The 17,452-nt window shown below is 44.5% G+C and overlaps 3 protein-coding genes across 5 annotated transcripts in view; 1 reads left to right on the top strand and 2 right to left on the bottom strand.

Moving 5' to 3' along the window:
• Positions 1 to 4,507: 4,507 nt before the first annotated feature.
• On the top strand, positions 4,508 to 6,788 carry LOC309873768 (cystatin-A5-like; the record flags this gene model as incomplete). Its single annotated transcript, XM_082751480.1, has 3 exons — positions 4,508 to 4,588; positions 5,164 to 5,265; positions 6,660 to 6,788. The coding sequence occupies 3 exons, from the start codon at positions 4,508 to 4,510 to the stop codon at positions 6,786 to 6,788; spliced, it is 312 nt and encodes a 103-aa protein (XP_082607606.1).
• Positions 6,789 to 8,422: 1,634 nt separating this feature from the next.
• LOC309876772 (cystatin-B-like) lies at positions 8,423 to 12,469 on the bottom strand. Its single transcript, XM_082757457.1, has 3 exons — positions 12,311 to 12,469; positions 9,777 to 9,878; positions 8,423 to 9,125 (listed from the first exon to the last, which is right to left on the bottom strand). The coding sequence occupies exons 1-3, from the start codon at positions 12,374 to 12,376 to the stop codon at positions 8,997 to 8,999; spliced, it is 297 nt and encodes a 98-aa protein (XP_082613583.1). The 5' UTR covers positions 12,377 to 12,469; the 3' UTR covers positions 8,423 to 8,996.
• Positions 12,470 to 13,468: 999 nt separating this feature from the next.
• The window catches only part of CASR (calcium sensing receptor), a 72,439-nt gene continuing 68,455 nt past the window's right edge, over positions 13,469 to 17,452 (bottom strand). For all 3 annotated transcript variants that reach the window (XM_082763881.1, XM_082763879.1, XM_082763880.1), the window contains exon 7: positions 13,469 to 17,245. In XM_082763881.1, coding sequence (XP_082620007.1) covers positions 15,795 to 17,245 — 1,451 coding nt within the window. In that variant the 3' untranslated portion in view covers positions 13,469 to 15,794. The remainder of the gene's footprint in view (positions 17,246 to 17,452) is intronic.

Here is a 17,452-nt window from a genome sequence, read left to right as displayed (position 1 = left end):
AGAAAGGTGTGTATGACTAGAGTCACTCAATCTCCACCCAGAAGACAGAAAGTAATATAAATTGGATGAAGAGAGAGGGGATGTTAGGGAAGATAGCATCCTGACTTCTGGGACCAGTTGACGGGCTGAGCGTCTCTTCCCCCCCTCCCACAATTGGGACACATTTGGGTGAGATTTGAACACTTGGTTATAGTGGGTGTCTCTGCAGAAACATAGAAATCTCTGTAGGGTCTTTGTACCTTTTTAACGCATGAATTGCCAGGCTGTGTATTTCATGCATGTTAGCTTGCTTTTGCAGACAGTAAATCATCGCTGGCAATCCAAAGAACCTGTGTACCTCTTGCTGTAATAAATTTCACTGAATTGCATTGTTCCTAGCTGTGACAGTTCTCACTGAATGTGACTGTTAAGGATGTGTTACATTGTTGGTGAATCCGTGAATGTGATAGTTCAGTACTCTGAATCCAACCGGATTCACATTGGTTGATTTGTTATTGGTGAATCTGTGACTGTGATAGTTTGGTACCCTGAATCTGTCCGGGCCCATAACCTACACCTCTTAGCGCAACAGAGCTGTAATGAGGATGGCTGTTCTTTTCAAGGCAACATTCTAAATGCTGTTTAATTCCATCCAGAGCTTAATGGAGAGAGGTTTAGACTGCCTTAGATAGCCCGTTGCCACTGATGAACAAATCTGTGAGTTGTCAGCATTTCAAAGCGACTTCATGAGCTGTGTGTGCAAGAGAGCACTGCACCCTGGTGTTAGATGTATCACTGCATTTTGAGACAGCCGTTAATACATCTGTTGAAAGGCAACGGGCTAATATTCATGTGTAAACTTCAGTGCCAGCTGAACAGTTAAGGTTGGCTTCCCTTCCCATCTGCACAACTCTGCGTTCTGGGGGAAGAAAAAGGTTCTTGTGCTTTGAAGACAAAACCCAACAAACCCAGAAGTGTGGAATGACTTCCACACATTATTAAAGTCTTTAGTTTCACTCCTCCTGTCTACCTGAGATTCTAACCTAACTTGCCTTTGTACTTAGTGCATTTCTCAGTAATCAGAAGCAAGCGTTCTCCTTAGGGGTTGTGTTGCTTTGGGAACTGAATCAGAATACCTTCCAAGGGCATTAGTGAGATCTGCATCCTGGTGAGTGGAGAAATTTCTAAACTGGCTTGGTTTAGCCCAGGTGCTTTGCTGTTATTGGATGTACTCTGTGACTTGTGGCCTCAGCGTGGTGAGCTGGCTCTCCCAGTTAGCTAGCTCATCTGTCTTGCTGTGTGAATGAGACACGTGGTAGGAATGTGGCAGAAGACGATCAGTGCTTGAGTGAATCAGCAATGTCTTGTACAGATGAAAGAGGTTGAACTCATTGGCTTGAATTGTCATTCCCTCCATGAACGGGGCTGTGAGGATCTCCTCATGTGGTGTGGTGAACTGAGAGAAAATGGAAAACTTCCAACACTTGCCACTCCCTTTATTCCCAAGAACTGTGAATGTTTTTCACTTTGTTCAGGAAGTGGTATTAGGACAGCAGTTTTTCCCCATCCGGCTTTCATCCAGTTACATAACACTGCTGCTCAAGCTTGGGGCATTCTGCAACATCCTGGTTTGTAACATGCTCTTATCTTGATCTGTATACCATTGAATTTAGACCCCAGTCAGCTCTAGTTCTTCAATCTCAAGTTCTATGTACCAAGAACAGTCTTGAAGTTAGATATGAAGCACGTTTTCAGTCTGTTGCATCACTCCTTATCTGTGAGGAAGTCAATAAGCAGGAAATTGACCCTGGAGTTCCAAGAAAAACATAAATGTTCCTGCATATAAAATCTGTCTAGATTGTCTGAGTGCTGGGAAATGCTGAGTGAGGCTTTGCTGCATTTCCTGAATGTATGGACTGGTCACCTGCATGTGGGTGAAGAGGCAAGAGGCTTGTAGTTTGAGCCCTAACCAACTGTCTTAGGGTATGGATGGCTGGAGACGGTCATTTACCTTTCTTGCTTTCATGGAGCCATTATACACATAAGATTTTAAGGTGCTCCTTACATTTACTATTAATAGTACTAGTGCTTTATATGGCTTTTTGCTCCTGTTTTCACCATTTCTGTCCCCATCTAGTTCTGATTAAGATTACACCCCTCTTCTTACAGAGCTTGGAACCAAGGTAACCCTGATGCATTTCTTGCTGATGTTGCTTGTAACTCTACTTTGTTCACTTTGTGCTTTGAATAACTCTTTGTGCATGGATCCCACTGTAAAGAGGGCTTTGTCTTCTGTGCGTGATTTACCTGATGACTTCTTTCCTGCTGTAAATGTATTATTGCAACAATCAGAAACTGCTCCTGAGCCTTATTGGTCTAATGCAAGTTTGAATGCTCAATGTTATTATAGCCACCAACTATGCAGATTTGATACAAGACTTTTACCAGACCACCATCCCCTTACAAAAGGCTTCTGCCAGGTCACATGAAGTAGCACCTGATGGCACAGAGAAAGCCCCAGAAGAAGCATTGGTTTCTAAGGAAGAAGCTGAAGATTTGGAATTAGATGAAGTTTTTGAAGTACTGGTTTTAAAGATACAAAAAATGGAATCTAGGTTATTCTGTTCCTGAGGTAGTTCATTTGACAGTGTATAGTGAAATTCAAATGACATCACTTGATAGAGGAAAAAGATTATTGTGGTGGAATATTAATCGTCTCACCTGGGGAGAGTCTTCTATTGCGGAATATATTGCCGGGCTTCAGACTTGTCTGTCTAACCCTGAAAAATGTAGGGGAAAAGATGCCCCAACTATTGAAGCAAGCACTAGAGCAATTGGAGCATCACCGCAGTGCTCAGGGGCATCTGGAGCAGCTAGAGGCCTTTTTTGATCTAGGTGACAGTGCTTGGCCCCTAGACAACAAAAGGTCAAAACCACGGCTGAATATGGAAGGCCCTGGTCCAAATCATGACACAGACAGAGTTCACATGTGGGATCCCTGGGCCTGCATTCTGAACCATCTAGCTGACGATGCCCCCAGCTGGAAGACAATACTGACGGGATTCATCAACTCGGCTTGATAACAGGATTATACAAAATACCTGGGTGCAACTTTAATTCTAACTGGAAAATACCTGTCTTTACAGAAACTAGTATTTCTCCGGAGGCACAGCAGGAATTCCCTTTGAGAAACTGGAAATATTTATCCCCAGTTTAATTTTGGCCCAAGGGTATTTCCTATTTTCCAGTGCAAGCTGGGGTTAAAGGTAAAAAAGAATCCAGGTTTTGAAATCTGCCATGAATCCCTGTGTGAACTTGTTCTCTGTAAAATGGTTCAGGCTGGGATCTTGTACAAACAGGAGTCAAAGCACCAAGTCTCTTTTTGTGGTATGGCTTATTCGTGGCAGCAGCAAGACCTTGTTTCCAAGCAGATCCAAACAGGACACGGACTACACAAGCCCACGTCAGGGTACCAGGCAAAAGGAGCGGAATCATTAATCAGAAAAACTTAGAACTGTTTAAGGGGGTTAAAACACTGGCTAAAATTGGTTAAAACATGGTATCAAGTTGTCACTGCTAAATGTAACTTCTCTTTTTCTCATCCTTACAATGTAGTTGTGTACAAAGGTACTACAGTACCTGCAGGCTGGCACTCTGTCCTTGTAATAAGATACCAATTCCAAGATTAGCCATGGATGCTACATCCCAAAAGGGGGCCATTTCTTGTATCAGCGGCAGGTGGTCAACACCCCAATTTGGCAAGGAAAGGGCAATTCACAGAATCACAGAATCACAGAATACCCCGAGCTGGGTCGGACCCACAAGAATCATTGAGTCCAACTCCTGGCACCACACAGCTCTACCCCAAAATTCAGACCATATGACTAAGAGCACAATCCAAGTGCTTCTTAAGCTCTGACTGGCTTGCTGCCATGACTGTGTCCCTGAGGAGCCTGTTCCAGTATGCGACCACCCTGTCTGTGAAGAACCTCTTCCTGATGTCGAGCCTAAACCTCCCCTGCTGCAGCTGGACACCATTCCCTCGGGTCCTATTGCTGGTCACTAAAGAGAAGAGATCAGCGCCTGCCCCTCTGCTCCCCCTCATGAGGAAGCTATAGGCTGCGATGAGGTCTCCCCTCATTTGTTAATGGTTAAACTGAACCTTGTGATTCCAGCTTTGTTTGCCATAGACATTTTTCTACTCTGACGTGGCATGTTACAATGTATGCAAAGAGCATTCTTAGGAATATAAAGATGTACTATGTTCCATCACAATGTAATCCTATTTATTACAGGCTTATTCTCAGGAAACCCCTTGATTAGTCATCTCTGCACTAAACACTTCTCCTGAAACCTTTAAAGTTGCCAGCCAGGCAATATTCTGATTAAGATTAGAGTAGTGATTGGTTCTATTTGTTAATAGTCATAGGACTCCATGGTACATAGAGGTATATATATACAAGGTGCCTGGTGACTCTTCTCAGACTACTCTGGATTTCCCTCCTCAGAACCACCCATCATTTCGGAGATGTTACCTGCCACTATGGTGCTTGGGGGCTTATCTGAAACTAAGCCTGCTACTCCAGAAATCCAGCATATTGCTGACCAGGTGAGTTGCAACCTATCTAAAGATGAAGTCTGTATGAAGGGTGAATCTTGTGTGAAGGCTGGGAGACCAGGTGGTGATATTGAGTGTTGAAAGTGAAGAAAATGCCCTTGCCAGGAAGTATTTTTCTCAGCGTTCTGCGTGGGCACTGTGCAAGTAAGACAAACCCAAATCACTTCTCTGTTTCATCCTTGCCCATCGGCAGGCATAGTACTGGCTACCTTCACTTAATCTTTGAATACAATCAAAAGACCAACTCTACTGTTCTTGCACTGTGGTTGCTATATATGAAAGGAGAAGGTTGTACCTGATAAGTACCAATATGCAGCTTTAGGAAAAAAATTATTTAGGAAGCCTAACTCTAACGTGATGTTAAAGAATGCTGGAGGCAACACTTGAAATAGGAAAGAATGCTGGAGATGTGGTTGTAAATTGAATTATTTTGATGGTTCTGGGTTTATTTTCTTACAGGTACATGTTTAGAAATATGTAAATTGGAGTGGTAGAAGGGAAGGAACAGCCTAAATATGAACCTGCCAACAGTTTTTTTTTTTTTTTTTTTCTTTTTCTTTTTACAGGTGAAGCCAGAGTTTGAAAGAAGGGCAAAGATAACATGCGATATCTTTCAAGCCATAGTATACAGGGATCAGTTGGTTGCTGGAACAAACTATTTCATTAAGGTTTGTATGTTTTATAAGAGGGATTACTTTGTAGTCAAACAATATAGGTGACTTGCATAGTGGTTTATAGCAAGAAAGGGAAGCAAATGTAGACAACCTGATGGGACCAACAAGAATCAACACTATCTCTAGCTGCTTATAAAATACCTCTGTCACTACTCTAGAATAGAAGTATAAAAACTTAAACAACTTTCACTGTGCTTGTTGAGATGTGAATGATAAGTTTTGTAAGATCATCTCACTTGAAGAGAGTGGATAGCCTTCTCAGCTCAAATTATCTAAACTAGCCGGAACTGTCCTCTCTGTTGCCTTTCAAGGCAAAGCAGCAGATTTCATATTCCCTCTTGTGTCCTCCAGTAGTGTTTACTATAATTTGATTTATTTTAACAAATTCAATCTTAATAAATGCATTTATAGTACTGGTGACTGATGATGTCTTTTCCAGTTTTGCAAGTGATAGGAAACAGTTCTTCAATTTTGCGTTAACTGGAACGAGCTGTTTTATACTTGGGAATTTTCCACATCACTAATATTTTACCAACAAATTTACAGCTGAGATGTAATCCAGACAACGATGAACATAGTGCAACACTGCAGTCACCAGAAGGCATGTAAAGACCTCTTAACAGCCTAAGGCATTAAACCTTCCTTTTATACCGTAGACCTCACACACTAAGAGTTGAGCACCTGTTGTATTTGGCTCTGTATGCAGGAAATTCTGTGCAACTGTGTAGGAAATCTTTGTGAAGGCTTTGTGGAGGGGAAGGCAAGTTTATTTTAAAAATTATTTCAGTCGCTCATGCACATCCCTGCAAGCACAAAGACATGTCATGTTGTCTGTCCAGACAGGAGCCTGTTTGCAGTAAGAAAGACAAGGGATCTTGGCTTTCAAGTTTTCATGGCATCTCTGGGGTTGTTTTTAAGACCATGTGAAGGTTTTGGATAGATCTCTTTGTACCGTCTAGGAGCTGATATGGTGTCTGCATCTCGTCCCTCCTCTGAGCCATTAGGACTTAGGCTTTTGTCTCCTGCTCTAAATGTCCAGAGAAGTTTCATGCTGATGGACAAGGATCTCGAAGAGCTAAATGGAATGCCATCAAAAACTTTCTCCTTTTGTTTCTTCTGGTGCTTCTACCCCCAAGAAGTCCTGATTTTCCATTAACATCTGTCTGATGTTCTTTATGTGTTTTATTACAATCTGTGATACATAGAGACTGAGTTCTCCATGTAGCTCCTGCCACGTGTTATCATCCAGAGTTGGGCTAAGAGTCACTGTAGTAGAAGTGAAGATATGCCTAAACTTAAGCTTCTGAGAGAAGATCTCCCTCCAAGTATGTAAGAGCACCTTTTAGTTTCAGACATGATCCTCATTCTCCCACTGTTCTGGTTTCTAGGTTCAAATTTCTGATACCAGCTACGCCCACTTAAGGGTGTTCCAAGCCCTTCCTCAAAAGAAACAAGGTCCCAACCTTGAGAGTTATCAAACCGACAAAACCAGAGATGACCCTGTGACCCCCTTCTGAGCGATGGTGGGGAATGTTTCCCGACTTCTGCAAGTTGCACGGGGATTCTGCCTGTGTCAGTAAATGCATGAGAATAAAATAAGTTTTGAAAGCTGTGTTCATCTCCTGCTTGTTGTGTCTGAGTCTGCTGCCTGTCTAAAGCTCGAGAGGGCTCTGAAATACTAGTCAGAGCTGTTTCTGCCACCTAAGGTGCTGTAGCTCTAAGACAGAGTACACTCCTTTTATCTCTTCTTTCCTAGTACTGTCAGTGTTCATAGGTGTAACAGGCTACCTATTTCTTGGGTTTGCTCTTAGTGCATTAAATACATGCTACTGGCTGCTCTTCAGAAAGAGTGAGAGAAATTTCTAGGGGAGGAATTGAGGAGCAAAATGGTGTGCCCCTCTGTAAGGGCAGCTTGACTGGTTAGGGTTGGGTGAGGAAAGGCACGACCTACTCCAAGTAGCACGAAGAGCGACCTCCTGCTGCAGCAGGAAGAGCTCAGTCCCAGTACCCAGACCCTGGAGCAAAGCGTGACCATCATGATTACAGAGCATGGTTTACTGGAGATGCATGCAGCTCATTCATTTTTTGTAGAATCAGAAACCTGCAATGAGATCAATTTTCAGTTAAGCTCTGAGGGAACAAAGGAAGAAAGCAACCCCAAACCATGACAACCATATTTTTGTGTTAGCAGCTGCTTCGGTAGGTGTTCTTGAATTACACCCAGTGCTATCCAAGCCAATGAGTTTGGGCTCAGATGTGAGACATTAAATGTTTCAATGGGTCTCATGCCATGCCTTGCTTGTGTTCATATTTGGTGCTGTACTGAATAGGCATGCATTAAGTCGAGCATTATCAGTGCTAGCTGACCTCTCTCACAATACCATTTGGCAATATGTTTAGCTTTTTTGAACCATATAAAATAATTCAGGATGGAGAGTTTACCAGCAACAAAAAATGCTATCTCCAGAAGCACCTTATTTTAGCAAAACAAGCAGTGCATAACAGCCCTGACATATTCCACCAATGTTCTACATTGGGAGTGTGGAAGGACTCTTTGGGCTGATGCGAGCAAAAGAATATATGCAAAAAAGTAGTCTGAGCTCCCTGAAGTTCCCCTTAATAGTTAGGAAGCAGATCATGCTCTAAACCGTTCTAGTTACATGCTCACACAGCATTCCTGCCACAAGAGGCATAATAATGTGCATGTGTAGTTTCTTCAGTGTGGAAGCAAGAATCTGCCCTTGTGTCATACACAGGTGGGCTGTTTCTTGTCATTTCAGAATGCAGCACCACCTTTCCCAAAGTAAAATATCAAAATTTTCAACACTCACACACACATAGACCTGACCTCCAACCCCCATCCTTCTTCCCCAAAGCCTTTCTTGTTGCCTCACCCAATTAAAACAAATTATTTCTAATTAAAACAAATATTCATGTAAACACAGATGTGGTACTTAGTGGCACGGTTTAACAATGGAATTGGCAGTGTTAGGTTAAGGGTTGGTCCAGATGATCTTAGAGGTCTTTTTCAACTGAAAAGATTCTTATTTAGTCATTTGGAATGTGAAAAAGGCTCACGGAAAAAAAATGAAAAAGATAGCAACTATTATTGAAAAAGCAGTAAAGAAGACAGAGAAATGCCAGTGAAATATACAGTCTAAATTTGAGAGAAGTATTTATTGTTGTCAGTGCAGAAATGCTTGTACAGTTTGAATTCCTTTCTACGACTTCGCCTTAGGACTCAGAAAATAAGCAAGTTTTTTAAAAATCTCATACACCCTCTACTGGATATTACATCCTAGTGCTGCAAGAGAAAAAATTAAGGGAACGTTCTGAAGACTACAGCACTCCTGTTCCTCTTGCTTTCAAAGTCTTTTCTGTTCAAGTCTACCTTCCATGAGTGTTACTGTCACTCCCCTGCAACTTCCAGACTAGGGAAGTCCACAAACATGACTCAGGCACAGTATTCTGGTTGGGGTGCACTGTAGCCAGTGCATCTCCTCGGGTTTGCATTAGCAAAAGGTGAAAGGAGAGCTATGTGATTCATTTAGATATTGCACAGTAAGAAAATGGCAAAAAGAGAAATGGATTTTCTTTCCAGCTTTGTTAAAAAAAAAAAAAAAAGATATTGTCTTGTTCTTTGTTGGAACAGGAATCAACATTTTGCAGCCTATAGAAAATATACATATGAAATCATTAGGAAGTCACACAGTCACATAAGTTTGCTAGAAATAAGTCAGTTCATCATGCTTCAACTTGCTGCTCTGGTATCCGTGGAGACTCAGTGGCTTATTCTCATGAGGAAGGCTTTTGAACACCCGCAGGTGCACAAACTCTTCATTTCCAACATGGACCTGAAAGGCACAGAAACAAGTGAATGCTATGGAGTAACAGTCACCTTCATCAGGAGGGATGATTTAGGTTGCTGTGTTTGAGGTTGGGGAAGCAGAGACACAGTAAGGGAAAACATCACCTCAGAAGGTGTGGCCTTGCTTGAGGCAGACTGGGAGTTGTGACTTTGTGGAAACACCACCTGATCTTTCTGTCTGTTAATCCTCCCTTTGCCTGAGACAGGGAATGTGTCTCAGAGTTGCTGAGAAGTGATTAAATACATGAAAAATACTCTAATCTTATCCGGAAGAACAAAGACTGAAATGCTTTGATTACAGTTGCTTATTTTTTTTTGTGTGACATCACTATACGCAGAGTCAAAGCAGGTTTGATGCTTAACTGTATCCTTCCACATTTGGACTTCACTTAATACAATATCAGTGCTCAGCGTCATGGATGTGTAATTTTTAAAAAACAAGTTTCACTAAGTAAGACAGGCTGGGAGGCGGGGGTGATTTTTTTTTTTTTTTTTAATTTAAATGCACAGATATATACTTATTAATGCCAAATCACAAGTGTTCCTGTGTAGGTAAAGTAAAGGAAAAACGTGTTTTATAAAATACAAAAAAGGACAAAAAAAAGGGGGGGGGATTCCACCGCTCCATGTCCTTTACCTTGATAAAGTAGTTTGTTCCAGCAACCACCTGAGTCTTAAACTCCACTGCAGTGAAGACATCAAAGGTTTTTCCTTCTTTTTCTTCTAGCTGAGGCTTCACCTTAAGGAAACATCAAGTGATTAAGACTGATGCAATACTCAAGTATTTAGGACTGAAGGCTCACGCTATCAGTGTGCCTGATTACCCTGAAGGTCTTTTTTATGTGTTAAAGCAAGCCAGGAGTCTAGAGAGGCAGCACAACCAAGACAGTGATGTGGTTCCATCACCACAGACAGAAACCAAGGCTGGAGACAGCCTCTACCAAAGCACTGTGTTGTGATTCTAGAAGATTTATGTTGATGTTATTTCCACTGTTAACATCTCAGCTTCCCTTCTGCCCTGTATATTTAACAACAAATATAAAGTGGCTTACCATGTGCATGCACAAGACTTTAGGTCTTTTAAAATAGAATATTTAAAACATACAATTTGTACAAAAAGAAGAAGGCTGTCTTCAGCGTTAGCTCCCTCTTCAAATTACGTAACGGACAGGCCTCCAAAAAGCAAGCTTGGAAAGAAACACACGTCGGATTGAGGCTTTACAACACTTGACAGTTTTTCCAGCATTTAATATCTGCAATTATTAAGTGTTTCAAACTGTAAATATTTCCCTCCCCAAAATAACAAGCATTCTCAGTCATTGTTTCCAGTTTCCAGAGTGTAAAACCTGTGCTGAAGAAGTCAGAATAACTTGCCCAGTACCCCTGATAGGGACATGAGCTCTCATGAGTTGCATGCACCTTTTCTGTCCCACACTTGTCTGCCGAGAACATCATGGCTTCTTGGGTAGGAAAGCAGATTCTAGGCTTTGTTTACAAGAGCAATATAAATTAGTCTTAAAATCCCTGCTGCAAGCTTGGTGGTACCCAGAAGGCCTTCCCCAGCTGCAGTGCATCATTACGTAACCCTACTCCATTCTCAGTGCAAGAGTAACAGCAGCTAATAGATTTTCTCTTTTCAGTTATATTACACTTCTTCTTTGTAAATTAATACATTTGCTGTCCTGCCTGCATCCCAACTTGGGGGAAAATGAGTGCCATTGCCACCACTCAGGTGCTGGACCAAACTCTGGTGCTTTTCTGTATACAACAGTGGATCGGTAGCCACCCCGTCCCTTGGAGCTGTGACCATACTCTACATCTTCCCTCTGAGGTCACAGCTCTATACTTCCTCCAGGCTATAAGCAGTACATCAAAAGTAATATAATGATGTTTGGATGGTTGTGTACACATGCTTTTTGGCATATAGAAATCAAAGTGCACCCAATAATTTTGCATTTGCAAATGCATGGAGGGGTGAGTCCCAGAAAGCACAGTAATTCAGTCCTCCCTGCTTCTTCCCACTGAGTCAGAGGATGGAGCAAGTGGTTTCCTTTCTCATTCCTAGTAGAGCTACTGTTCCAAATTTTAGGAAGCACAGGGGAGGGCAGATGTAAGTGTACCACTGCCTCTATCCTGTCCTGTGCTCCCTAACTAACCCTAGGTGCTGTGCAAGTTTGGTTTCACAGGTCTCAGAATTGCCCCAGATCAGCACATTTTTTATTTCCTCCACAAAGCTTGGCACTAGTCTTGGTGGCTACAAACAGCTCAGAGTCACATGCAGCTGTAGCTTGTTGGGGTATCATGGCAATGACTCACCATGGCATATGACAAATGGACATCCTGACTCAGTACGGAGTAATGATGGCTAACAGCACACTGGGCTGCATCAGCACTCGTCAGAGCACATTTAGGATACTCTGTCCAGTTTTTGGCCCCCAAAACAAGAAAGAGAGATGTCAATAAACACAGTGAGCTCAGTGAAGGGCCACCATGAGCTAAGATGGCTGCAACACTTGCCCTTTGAGGAGAGAAAGATTTTTTTTTTTGTATGAGGACAGTCCAACAGCACAACAGGTTACCTACAGAAGCTGTGCAGTTTCCATCATAGAGTTTTTCAGGACCTGAGTGAACAAAGCCCCAAGCAGACTGTGACTGCTGACCCTTCACTGAGCAGGAGGTGTAGCCCCTTCCCACCTGAACATCTGCAATTCAGTGACAGGGCTGAAATTATCACATCCTGGCAGCTCTTGGATGATCTGCACAGCCTGTTTGCGTACTCCCCGAACAGCTACGAGAAAGACGAAGGTTCAAAATCACCCTGACTAATCCTTGGCACAGCTTCCAGCGAGAAGCCAAAGACTGAGCAAACCCGGGAGGGAATCCTTGCTCTTACGAAATAACGCCGCGGAGCCGAGAGCTGGAAAAGCAGGAACAGGAAACGCACCCGCGTTAAGCACACCGGCAGGCTCTAGTACAAAGATTCAAGCAAAGAAGATCATTTGAAAAGCCTATCCTGATTTCACAGAGCATGTTTTTCTCGATATCTATCCCTGCAGGCAGCGACCCCAGCACCGTGGGAGCGCAGGGCAGCCCCCAGCAAGCCCACGCCGGGCTCAGGCCCTGCGGGAGCCGCCCGGGCCCGCGGGGTCTCGCCGTGCCCGTCCCCCTCACCTCGTCGGCGATCTTCTGGGTCTCGCTGGTGGCAGGCTTGGTCGCCGAGGCGCCCCCACACAACATGACGGCGGCCTCCCCTCTTTCCCTCTCCTTTCCCGGCCTTTCCCTCTCTTCTCTCCGCCGAGCAGCAGCCTCCACGCTGGGGCCCGCCCCGGGGCCGGGCCTGCCGCCGGGGCGGGCCCAGGGCGCTGGGTTTGTGTTTATTTCTGGCTGCTCTGAGCAGGTTCCATAGAAAAACAACAGCAAACCCGCCTCCCCCTGCGCATCCCCAAGGCCCCTTTGTAAATTTGGTAAATATATCCCTGAATTTACCAGCGGTGGGTGTTGCATCCTGCAGGGATTTCCTGTGTGGGTAAGGGAGGACACACGTGAAACAGAATGGGGAAGGAGAAATTATGTCCCCTTGCATCGTCCCTTTTCTGATGGTCCAGCAGATACCAACCAAGGGCACACACTTTGATGTAGATTTTTGAGCCGTGGGTGGTGGGAAGGGGCAGCCATTCACACGAGTGACTTCTGCTGGGGCATGCCAGTGGCAGTTCATGTGCTTGAGCTTTCCACAGAAGCACGTAACCTTCATCAGTATTGTCTCGTGTTACAGGCAGCTGAGCAACCTTCTCCTGGATGCAGCAGGACGAGAAGATACACCCTCCATGAATGGAAAAAAAAGAGTTTGGTTGCAAATCACCTTCATGAAGAGGTTCCTTCTTTACCTATTTCCCTAGCCTCTAGTGCGTGCGTCACTCAAATAAGGCTGCAGCAGAAGTACGCACATAGCCTGTGTGGCTTGAGGCTTTCAGCGCAGGGTAAGTGTGCAGTGAAGGTGGATGGGGCTTCCCCAGGAAATTGAGCATTCAAATTTGTCACAAGGAAATTATGGCAGGCCATTGGAGCCTCATTGTGTGCCACGGTAGAACTTCCTTTTAAGTAGATGTAATGAATTAAGAACACCCAAGAAGCTTAGCAAACAATATCAACATTATCTACTGTGAGTGTAGCCAGTGAATATTGTCCTCCAAACAAAGCAGGCAGTGGTGACTTCATGTCTCACATTACATGTGTTTGTGCACAGTTTATATCTTGTGTTGTCCTCATTTGGTTAATTGAGAACTTCTATACTTTCAAGGCTGTCAGCTTCAGGGGCTACTTACTGGGTCTGGCCTGTAGGAGTGGTTCACTAGTCCTAAAGTTATTTGGCTACTGAACTTTTACTGAGAGTGAACTGTAATTAAAGTATTTTTTTTTTTAGCCCTTTTGCCATCTAATAGCTATCTGCATTCACATGTTTGCTTAGACCCAGGAATCCATGGGTTTCAATTAGCACCTTTAAATTAAGCCTGGGGGCTGCAGTCAGCAGCAGCCTGGGAAAGGGACCTGTGTTTTTTTCAGAAACAATGAGCAACTCCCACTTGGTCTAGTGTTTTCTGAAAGTGTGGCTGCAGTGACTTGTGTTTTCAAACTCTTTTTCTTTCCTTTAACCCGCAGTACCATAGCTTTAATCATATATTCTTATTTGCAGGCCAAACAGTTAAAGTTGGATTGGTTCTTACATTGTGTAATTAAAATTTGAGCCCACTCCAAGTAGAATATAGCAGAGCAACAGAAGGGTTAAAATAACTTGTCTCAATAGCACTCTTCATTGGGTTCTGGATTTCCACTGTGCCCCCGTAAAGCAAAACTCCTCAGCAGCCAGTGGAGGTTGCAAAACAAAGTTTTTATGCAGTAATGTCACCTGCAAGTTTTATTTTCCTGCCCTGGCGAAAGAACAAACAAGCAAAAACAGTAACAAGAGAATTGTATTTTCCCCAACACATTCACACAGTCCTTTCATCTCTGCTCACGCTAAGCTGCAGGCCCGTATGCCTTTCCACAGGGGTCTAGACTACCTTCATGTTTGATGAGTGAAGGTACTGACATCTTCACAGCAGATGCCTGTTCTTGTCTATGGGATCTGTAAATAGGGAAGTAAATTCTGCAACATAGCCTCACCCTTCCTGCTGGGCTGCCTAGAGGCACTCTTACTTTCATCAGGCTGCAACAAAATTTTCTTCTAACAACTCTCTTACTTCAACCTTTCCAGCATGGATGGAGAGGAACCAGGCATACCCTGCACAACCAGGAGCACTTACGTCTGCTTTTGGGGGTGTAAAACAAGAGTCAAGAGTAATGAAGGTCAACTGTGCTGTCTTCTGAAGTCCTTACTCTTCTCCTCTAGGTACAGTGCACCCTTCCTCTTCTAAGTACCCTCTCTTCAAGATGGGCCAGGAGGGACATAACCAAGTAGAAGGCATATAGGAACCAAAACATACAAAATTTACTCATTTGTCTGTTGGAATATCTCAGAGCCCAGGTCTGTACATTTTCTTCACCCCATCATCTACCAGCATGCACACTTGCAATATTCATCTGAAATATTACCAAATTTGGGGGCTATTTCTCCATCCCTAACTCCTCCATTTCACCTTGTTTTACTGGGTTTGTATCAGGCCCACGAGTACTGTCATGACTAGCGCAATGCTATCTGTAGGTGTGAGGCAGATTAATATGGCAAAGCACAACACTGACTATGGTGTGAAAGGGTTAGCCATGTATGCCATGTGGAATATTACAGCAGCAACACTTTGTTAAGCATACAACTACTAGCAACATAATCAATCATGAATACATGTCATTGTGCTCTCGCAACGTTCTCCAGGGGCATTTACAAGCTGTTCTCCCCCTCCACCGAAGCAGGCAGGTTGGAGGTTAAGCCACCTCAGCCGGAAGAAAACAGTAGGAAGCTAGTAGCTTGGTCTAGTGCAATGGAGTCTAGGAAGGGTATCGTCCAGTATTTCTTGCTGGGCGGAAAGGAGAAATTGGGACATTACTAAATATAAATAGCAAGGCGCTCTGTCACATTAAATACTTTACATGTTCACACCCTTGGCTGTACACAGCATGCAGGACGTTGGGGGCTTTTTTATTTTCCCCCTGACTGTGCTTTCCCCAAGTGAAACTGTCTATCTTGCTTTTGAAGAGCTGAGAGTCCTGATGCACATGGTTACAGATCACATATACTGGGTAAAGAGGGAATATTATACATAGTGGGGAAGAGGAATATTATACATAAATGTAAAAGCAGAGTATAGTGGAATTGCCCAGTGCCTCCCGTAGTCAGCTGAGTTGCAGTCTGGCAGGAAAAGCTTACACAGGCAAGGCAGCATGCAAAGTTCTGCTTAAGCCCCACCAGAGGCAATCTTCACTTGTCCTTCCAAGATGTCCTGATTTCAATAAAGCAAATGCAAATTCAGTTCAAGGCTCCCCAGACACAGGCTTCTGACAGTCCTTCCTCTGGAGGCATGTGTGTTACCCTGCCGGCACTAACAATAACGTGTGGTGGGGCTATGTCACAGATATGTATCTTTGTTGTCTTTCCCATTCAGAAGCAAGAGGTGAGCAAGTTCCTCTTGGGGACTGGTGCGCTTTTCATGATCTTCTTTTGTTAGGAATGTACCGTGTTCTCTGTGACAGAGCCACCTCCAGTGCCTATAAAATTTCGAGAATTAGCTGATGGCAGGGAAGGCTCTGCCTCAGGGCTTGGTACCTCTTCTTTGGTGTCTCCCACCACTGATTCCTGCGAGCTGGACTCTGGGCTGGAAGCTGCCTGGAAGCCAGGCTCAGCACCGAGGGACTCACTGTTCTGCAGGGGAAGCAGGGCCCGGTGCCGCATCAGGCTGTCGTCACTGTTCTGGGCCTCCAGGGAGTTCCTGCGCTTGGTGTTCCTGTTGGCCATGGCGTTCTTCTGCGGTTCCTCGAAGCTCAGGGACAGGGTAACCGTGCCGCTCCCGAAGCTGACCTTTTGCTTGCACCCACGCTGCTGCTGGCGCTGCCGCTCAGCCGAGGCTGGTAGAGGAAAAGGGTCTTCATGGTTGCTTTTGCTGCTGATGGAGGAAGAAGGGGTGGATCCGGTGGAGCCCCCGAGGCTGTTGGAGCGCTTGCGTGACACGTTGCTCCGTCTCAACGTGGCCCTGGCAGCCACCTTGAAAGCATGGGCGGCTGTGCTGCAGCGCACTTCCTCGATTGTGTTGCGGGATGGCTTGAAGAGAATAATGTAGACTTTGTTGAAGAAGATGCAGGCCAGGAGCCCAAAGCTGGCAGCCAGTATCGCAATCACCTCCACAGCAGAGACAAACTTGCCATATGTGCTGGCATAAGCAGGGATGAAGGAGATCCAGACAATGAAAAAGATCAGCATGCTGAAGGTGATGAACTTGGCCTCGTTGAAGTTCTCAGGGAGTTTTCGAGACTTGAAGGCGAAGAAGAAGCAAATGGCTGCCAGAAGGCAGGTGTAGCCAATGAGGAAGCCAAGGGCCATCAGGGAGCCCTCATGGCAAGTGATGAAAATAATCTCGTCCTCCAGTTCATGGTTTCGATAACTGGATGGTGGGGCTGTGTAGAGCCAAATCACGCAGATGACAATCTGTACAAATGTGCACAAGAAGACCAGGAGGAACTGGAGGTTGAGGCCCCACCACTTTCGGTGGAGGCTTGTGGGGATCTTTGCCTCAAAGACAAGCAGGACGCGGTTGGTTTTCACCAGGATGCAGGAGATGCAGAGCACGAAGCTGATGCCAAAAGCTGGCTGCCGCAGACGACAAGTCCAGTTCTGGGGCTCACCAATGAAGAACAGTGAGCTGGAGAAGCAGCAGAGCAAGGAGAAGAGGAGGAGGTAGGACAGCTCCCGATTTGTGGCCTTGACAATGGGAGTGTTGCGAAATTTTGTGAAGACTCCCAGGACAAAAGAAGTCAGGAAAATTCCCAGCACAGCAAAGAGAGTCAGGGCAATCCCAAAGGGCTCTGTCCAGGACAGAAACTCTATTTGCTTGGGGATGCAGGATGTGTGGTTCTCATTGGACCAGTAATCCTCTGGGCATTTGTCACAAGCGCTTGCGTCTGAAAAAGAAGTGACAGGGAGAGGGAAGGTTTGTCAGAATAAGAGACTGAAATGGGAGACAAAGTGCATGGCAGCTACACCCTGTTCTTCACCTTAAATACAGGGAGTGTTCCCTTCAGATGCCTGCAGGTTCACAATATCATTTATTACTGTCTCAGAGTGTTCTACAGTGAAACAAGAAGCCTGCCAACTTAAAACAAAACAAA

Source organism: Aythya marila (assembly GCF_965140915.1).
Source record: "Aythya marila genome assembly, chromosome: 1".
Taxonomy (NCBI): domain Eukaryota; kingdom Metazoa; phylum Chordata; class Aves; order Anseriformes; family Anatidae; genus Aythya; species Aythya marila.
This window is presented reverse-complemented; position numbering and strand designations above follow the sequence as displayed.